The sequence below is a fragment of the Benincasa hispida genome, chromosome 7 (genome assembly GCF_027475165.1).
Source record: "Benincasa hispida cultivar pf3 chromosome 7, pf3_genome.v1.1, whole genome shotgun sequence".
In the NCBI taxonomy this organism is placed as follows: domain Eukaryota; kingdom Viridiplantae; phylum Streptophyta; class Magnoliopsida; order Cucurbitales; family Cucurbitaceae; genus Benincasa; species Benincasa hispida.
In genome coordinates, this window is record NC_143484.1 from 5,010,597 (window position 1) to 5,019,061 (window position 8,465).

Below are 8,465 nucleotides of genomic sequence, written 5' to 3' on the forward strand. Positions count from 1 at the left end.
TTTTTCGACTGTAGTCATCAATGAATGTGAGAAAATAACGGTTACCTTCATGTGTAGTGGTTCTCTAGGTCCACATAAGTATGTATGGACAAGCTCGAGAGGTTTTGATGCTCTCCAAGAACCTCCAGTCGGAAATGAATTTCGATGATGCTTTCCGAAAACACATGCTTCACAAAGTTGATCTTCCTTTTTAATATTTGGCATTCCTCTCACTATATGTTGTTGACACATGTGAGACAAAGTGTCAAAACTCAGGTGCCCGAATCGACAATGCCACAACCATGAAGAGTCATTTACTAAAGTCTCAAAACAAACAAGCTTCTCATAGCATATTTTAATTGGAAACATTTTGTTGTGAGTCATGCGTACCTTCGTTATGAGACCTCCATTCTTGGTTCTAATCTCACATATGTTATCTTTAAAGATAACATCATGTTCTTTTAGGAGAAGTTGCCCAACATTTAAAAGATTGTGTTTGAGACTTGAAACATAATACACATCAGTAATTCTTTTTGCTCCCTTTTTGTCTTGACAAGAATATCTCCTTTTCCTTTGACCTCAAGCTTCTTGTTGTCACCAGTTTTCACTACATTTTGATGAGATTCATCTAAAGATATAAAAATATCCTTTCTTCCTGTCATGTGGTTACTGCAACCACTATCAAGATACCATATTTCCTTAGTGCTTGTTTCTTGGACGTTGAATGTGAGGAAGAGAAGACCTTGATCATTATCTTGTTGCTCATGCATTAGAGTGGTTTCTTCTTGATTAGAATTAGCTTTCTTAGACCAACAATCTGCTTGAAAATGTCCATAACGTCTACAATTGAAACATTGTATGTGAGAAAAATCTCCACGACCACCACTTTTACCTCTTCCTCTATTTGAACTTCTTCCCCTTCCTCTATTTGAAGAAGATTGATTATCTCTGCTCTCTAACTCTGAATTTGTTACGATGTTGGATCGTCCATTGCCTCTACCCCCACGTCCACCTCTTCTTCCACCAGATTGCCCTCTAGAGGAGGATTGCATATGAAAAGCTTCTTCTAAAGGAGTAGAATCAAACAACTTCAATCTGAGCTCATGAGATTGAAGAGATCCCATTAAGCTATTGATGGAAAGAGTTGATAAATCTTTGGATTCTTCAATTGTTACAACAATATGCTTATATCTTCGAGTCATGCTTCTAAGGATCTTTTCAACCACCCTTTGATCTTCGATTGTTTCTCTATTTCATCTCAATTGATTAACAATTAAGAGAATACGGTTGAAAAAATCTTCAATAGTTTCAGCATCTTTCATTCGGATGGTATCAAATTCAGCTCGAAGTGTTTGCAATCGGACCAATTTTACCTTTTATTTTCCTTCATACAAATTTTGCAATGCATCCCATGCTGCTTTAGCAGTAGAGACTCCTGATATTCTTTTAAAAATATTTTCATCGACAGCTTGTTAGATGAAAAACAATGCCTTCTTATATTTTTTTCTAGTATCTCTCAACTCATTGAGTTGTTGTGGTGAAAGACCATCCTCACTTTCTGGCTCCAAATATCCTCTGTCAACAATATCCCAAAGATCTTGAGATCCATAAAGAACCTTCATTTGTTGGCTCCACTACGTATAGTTTTTTCCCTCAAAGCGAGGAAGTTGAGGCTGTAACATGTTAGTTGACATCTTTCAATCATTTTGCTCTGATACCACTTTGTTGAAAGTGTTGATGAGCCCACTCTAAAATCACTCTAAATCTCACAAACTTTTAAGAGAAGAAACTTGTTCTCTTAAAAAACTCAAGAATGCACAAGAGAAGAATATTGTTCTCTTGAAACTCAGTTTCTTTTCAAACTTCAATTTACTTCTATTGATTTTGATTCTTTTCTCTTGCATACAAATGAAGGAAATGAACTCATTATATAGTACTCAAGAGACACTTCCTAAAAGACACAAAATAAATGAAGTACATGTATACATACCATTGATGTACTTGAACAATTACATGTATCTAGAAATGCATGTATCTTGAAATTAGAAATGTATCTAGGAATGTGTTATCCATAATGTATCTAGCTTATTAATTTCTAACACGCCCAGGCAACGTTCCCTCTACTCGCATCACTGATGGTGTCGATGTAATTTTTATTTTCGTCAAAGGTTTTATTGCTAAGAAATTACTTCAATGATCAATCACTATTGAGGCTTTTCACATAGTCAAGAATGGGATACTGACTTCAAATTTCAGTGGGAATTCTGGCCCTGGCCTCGGTAGTATCATGAATGTTATCCCAAGGTCGTTATGAATGGCTGCTAACACTGTCGATAAGAAGTTTGTGACTAATGTGAAGTTGGGTAGTGGGGAAGCCTCTCAGGTGAGCCCTAGATTGATTTCTTCTTTCATGAATGTGTTATGTTCTACAACGTTCGAGTCATTAATTAATTTAAACACCACCTATTTGTTAGGATATCTCTATGAATATCTTCCAACCTGGAGATAATTTGTTCCCACTTATATATGCTAATGATGCTCCTAATAGAACTGCAGGTTCCAATGAATCATTATCAAGTAATTGAAGCTCAAAGATTGATTAATATGGACTCGTTATAAAATGTGGTTAGACACGTTTTAGGCATGAATTGTGTGACATGAGTTGTTAAATTTAAATTTTGAATTCCTATTGGACACGAATCTGTTGTGGGACTTAGGCACATTTTAGGTATCTTTTATATGGTTTTGATAGTCTAAATGACACATAGATATTTTAGGATGTTTTGAGACTAAAAGCGTTCAACACATTTTTAGGTAGTTTGAGAGTTAAGGTGTCAATTTGACATTTTAGAAACTTTATATATATGTTTGTTGAAATTGTTGGTTGTGTGAGTTGTTAGACTATACTTAGAAATCTTTATTAGTGGATGTTCTTCCTAGAAATGTGCTTTTTGTAGATATTTCTCTTTGGGTTGTGTTTTTGGAGATTGTTGATACTCTTTTGTTTTTAGACCTCATTTTGCACTACTATGATACGATTACAATGGAGTCTCATTAGTCCCTTATTTTTTCTTGAGGTGACAATAATTTGTGATTCTTCTTTTTGGATATTGGTCAGAGTGGATTTTGTCGATCAAATCTAGACCAAATAATTTAAAATAATCCACCACAATAAAGTCTTAGTGGAAAGATCGGGTCAAACATAGGGTGCTCTAAAATTTCTTAATTAACATGTTTTTAGCTCGAGGGTAATCGAATGGGAGGGGGTTTGAAAATTGTTTTGTAGCAAAATAAATTTAAATTCATAAAATAAAAGTAGAGTAGTTGTGATAACAATGAGAAAAATACCTAGTTTGGGTTACAAAATTCTTCTATTCGATGCATTCGATCATATAATTCTCATTACTAGAGTCAAGCAATTGATTATACCTAACCAAATTAATTGGAATAGGTAGTTAATTTGACCTAATCAACTAATTAGCCCAATTTAAATTGATAAATAACATGCAAATTCATGTTGGCCTAATTGCATTAAAATCTAGGACAAAATTAGGTTGAATATCTAACAGGAATAGTCTTAATTAAATATTTGGTTGATTCGATTCTGGGTTTGGTTAGAACAATACTCATCTAAATAATTTGCAAGCTGATAACAGCCAGAATTGCATGTTATCATAGTGCTAAATCCTTAAACAATGTTGGATTGCGTTGATGAAATATGTTAAATTGTGTCCAATAAGCATAAATTCTATAATATTGCGGTCGCATGCGTCCAACGAATTAGAGCAGTCGATCTTTATATTTTTGTGCAGAATAATGCGTTAACGCAATACAAAGAATGCAATCATAGGAATACATTGGTCGAGTGCAACTTCACCGCAAGACTTTGCATTGATCATGCTCGCAAACATTCACCCAAGAAGAATCACCGCAATATGGTGGGCGCATCCAGACGAAAGGTCAATTAAGATCGATGGGATGGAAAGCTGACGGCAATCAGATCCAAATTAAGTTGACAGCCGAAAACGGTCACAAAGTACATCCAGTTTTAACGGTGACAATTATCTGGTGCATCAGTCAGGAATTAAAGCTGTCCCATCTGTACAACCAGAAGAGAGAAGCCGCCTTTCACCTTTGATGCCCTATAAATACCAAATGCATTCTTCAGAGAGGGGGTTAAGAAGTCGATTATTTCATTATTTTACAAGTTCGCGTCTCTATCCATAGTCTTCTTGCATTTTAAGGCGAATGTGAGGAAAAAGTTGTGCCGGTAGATCGTTCCGGCGAGCTTGGGAAAGCACCGAATGCTTCAAGACAGAGAGAGGGTCGACTCATGCGGAAGCGGGAATATCTTTAATTCAGAATAGAGATTCCAGTGTAAAAAGACTCGGTCAGCAAGGAATTGCTACTAGACTCTTTACCTTAAACTTCCATTAGCATTCTGTACTTAACTTATTTATAAGAATGGGATTTCTTTCTCTATATCTGTTCACTCTCTATGATTCACGCACGAGTAGCTAAATTAGTTGAATGTGTTGAGAAGCATTTAGCTAGCACAACGAGGGAATCTTCATTCTTTGCAATTATCTTGTTTATGTATGCTTCATTTGTCTACTAGAGATACTCGGGAGGGTAGTCTAAGGACAGGATCTAGGTTTGGAAAAACCAGATAAGAATGCATGAATGAGAGATAGGCGCTTCGGGATGAGCACTATTTGTTATCAATGCATCGCATGCATCTTAACAATAAGATATGATTCTATGCGGTCACCTTGCTTCATGCATTTTTCATCAACGCATAGGACAAGAGTAGAGACTTAGGAATAAGCTCTATGGACATTTTGCATGCAACACTTGCATTCTAGATTTAGGAGCATCGCATTTACATTGGAAAATGACTTGCTATGCATGGTAGTGACATGATCACATAGTCTAACACATTCCCAAGTAACGCTGGCTAAAGATCTTTTCAACCCATTCATCGCATACTCATGGCATCTATCAACGCAACTTTCGTTTCTTAAATTTGCCGCATTTATTTTATTTATTTTCAATCAACGCAACCAACAAACCAACCACCTTATTTATTTTACCGGTTACAGAAAAGTTTTCATAAGAAAATTATCAACGCAAACTATTTTCACAGGTCCCTGTGATCGACCCTGGACTTACCAGGAAACTCAGAGGAATTTACACTTGAATTTCGTTGGGGAACCTCGAGTGCACAACGTAATTCCATCAACGCATATCATCCATATTCTCCATTTAATGAAATAACGCATCAAGTTTTTGGTGCCGTTGCCGGGGACTTCGACAAAATAGTTGTTAACGGTAATTTTTATGAATTCTTTGCAGAACTCTCAATCTCTGGCGAACTACGACCCAGAGATTGAGAGAACATTTCGAAGGAGACTAAGGGCTGCCAACAGCAACCACAATTTGATAAAGAAGATATTGCGGAGCAGCCTAGGAATGAAGCACCAAACAACAACAATGTCATGGCAAATCCAATTCTGTTGGCAAACGATCGCAATAGGCCCATTAGGGACTATACATCGCCAAACTTCTATGATTTCTCTCCGGGAATCATGAGGCCTGCCTTAGATGGAAGTAGATTTGAAATGAAACCGGTGATGCTGCAGATGATCCAGGCTGCAAGTCAATTCAGAGAAAGGCGTGGCGAGGATCCGCATGCCCATCTCCGAAGTTTTATTGAAATATGCAATACTTTTGTGTTTCCGAACATCTTTGCTGAGGAGGTTCGACTAACGTTGTTTCCATTTTATCTTTGTGATCAAGCTAGGAAATAGGCTTATTTGCTCGAACTAGGAGAGATCACTTCTTAGGAGCAAGTGGTGGAGAAGTTTATGGAGAAGTATTTCCCACCTACAGAAAATGCCAGACGAAGAAAGCTTATTACTAATTTTGAACAAGATATGGACGAATCGCTCAGCGATGCCTGGGCGAGGTTTAAAAGGTTGGTTCGATATTGTCCACATAATGGGCTGCCAGACTGCCTTCAAATGGAAATTTTCTACCACGGGTTGAATCCTGCTTCGCACACTGCTGCCAATGCGATAGTAGCTGGTGATCTGCTTGACAAGACTAATGTTGAGGCGAAGAATATCCTGGATTGTATCCCCAAGAATCATGAAGATTGGAGGGAGAGCGTCCAGAGATTAAGACTCAAAGATTCGGATGCAAATAACAGTGTTATTGTTTCATTGCAAAACCAAATGACCGTAATGATGAATTTGATTCAAGGAATGACGATCAGCAGCCCAACACTGCAAGGTGGGCAAATCAATGCAATAAGTCAAAACATCACAAGGTGTGCGACTTGCGGTGATGGGCATGCGATGGAGGATTTTCCACAAAACCCATAGTCTGTATATTTTGTAAAGAATAACCCCTTTTCCAACACCTATAACCCCGGGTGGAAAAATCAGCCAAACTTTGCTTGGAAGAATCAACAACAAAATTTTCAATCTGTGGCACAAAAAGAAGAGCCACATGGGTTCTTTCAACGCAACAACAATCAACACAACAACTAAGCAAATAGCTCACAACAACCACCATAATCTTCTTCCCTAGTAGGCCTATTGAAGCAATATATAGAGAAAAATGAGACGGTGCTTCAAAGTCAGGCTACGTCCATCCGCAACCTTGAATTGCAAATGGGCCAACTTGCAAATGAGCTCAAAAGTAGACCGCTAGGGGCACTGCCAAGTTCAATCAAGCTTCCATGCAACTCAGGGAGTTCAGGTAAGGAGCAATGTCAGGTTGTAACATTGCACAGTGGAAAGACTGTGGAGGAGAAAAGAAGGAGCAGAACAGATCAACCTCCATCGCAGTTGAACCTAAGATTGCGGCAACGCAAGAAGAAGAAGAAGAAAATGAAGTAGTAGAACCTGAGGTTGCATCAAACTCAAAGTCAAATGAAACAGGAACCGTGAAAGTCCAGTTACCACCTTTCTCTCAGAGGCTAAAGAAGAAGAAAAACGAAGAGGTACAATACCAACGCTTCTTATCTATGTTAAAGCAATTACATGTTAACATTCCTTTCATTGAAGCGATTGAAAAAATGCCTGCCTATGCCAAGTTTCTGAAGGACATGGTAACCAAGAAAAGAGGCACTGGAAAATTTACCACGGTGGCACTAACGCAAAGTCCCAAATCTATTATCCCACCGAAGATGAGCGATCTTGGGATTCACTATTCCTTGCTCCATAGGAGGACTCTATATTGGGCAAGCCCTGTGTGACTTGAGGGCCAGCATAAATTTGACGCTGCTGTCAATCTTCCGACAACTAAATGTGGGGCAACTTGTGCCCACATCCGCGACTCTTCAACTGGCCGACAGATCTCTGGTTCATCTAGAGGGTTAGGTGAAGGATGTACTAATCACGATTGATAAATTTATTTTGCCATCTGACTTCATCATCCTGGATTATGAGGCCGATAAAGATGTGCCCATCATTTTGGGGCAACCTTTCCTATCAACGAGTCGTGCTCAAATTGATGTGCACAAGGGCGAGATCACTTTGAGCATTAATGGACTGAAGCTCAAATTTAATATAATTCGTGCCATGAAATTTCCTGATGAGGAAGACCTGCCAAATTCGGAAGATGACTTGAATTTGATTGAAGAAGAAAAGTCTAATTAAGAGTATGAAGAAGAGGATGCCGACGCATTCGTAGCTGCCTGCAATGCGATCGTAGCAAAAACAAACAAGGAAGAAGGACCGATCGCAATGCAAGAAGAAGAGTCGAAGGAAGAAAGAAAAATAATGTAACCTTCTCTCGTGGAGCCACCAACCTTTAAACTTAAAACGCTACCAACACATCTGAAGTACGCATTCCTGGGGCAGAATGAGAAGCTGCCAGTAATAATTTCCTCTGCGCTCAATGCAAATCAAGAGAATGCGTTGATGAGCATTCTCAAAAAGCATGTGCGAGCAATCAGCTGGACGCTCGCTGATGTCAGAGGAATTAGTCCTGTGTACTACATGCACCACATTCGTCTTGAGGACAACCACAAAGAAACCATTGAGAATCAATGCAGACTTAACCCTGTGATGAAAGAGGTCGTCAAAAAGGAGATTATTAAGTGGTTGGATGCGGGCATTATCTATGCCATTGCAGATAGCACGTGGGTCAGCCCCATGCAATGCTGGTCAGCTCCGTGCAATGTGTGCCGAAGAAGGGTAGAATGACGATAGTCCCCAATGAGAACAATGAATTAATACCGCAGAGGACCATCATTGGATGACGCATCTGTATGGACTACCGCAAATTGAATGCAGCCACAAAGAAAGATCACTTCCCTCTGCCATCCATCGATCAAATGTTGTACAGATTAGCAGGGAATGAATTTTTCTATTTCTTGGATGGTTACGCTGGGTACAACCAGATCATGATAGCTTCTCAAGACCAAGACAAGACCACATTCACCTACCCATATGGGACATTCGCTATTCGCCGCA

At 38.7% G+C, this 8,465-nt stretch overlaps 1 protein-coding gene across 1 annotated transcript; it reads right to left on the bottom strand.

The window, feature by feature from the left end:
* Nucleotides 1-461: 461 nt before the first annotated feature.
* Nucleotides 462-1,181, bottom strand: LOC150034855 (uncharacterized). The gene has a single exon (XM_090315163.1). It carries the CDS (start codon nt 1,179-1,181, stop codon nt 462-464), a length of 720 nt encoding a protein of 239 aa, XP_090171289.1.
* Between the last annotated feature and the right edge of the window lie 7,284 nt (nt 1,182-8,465).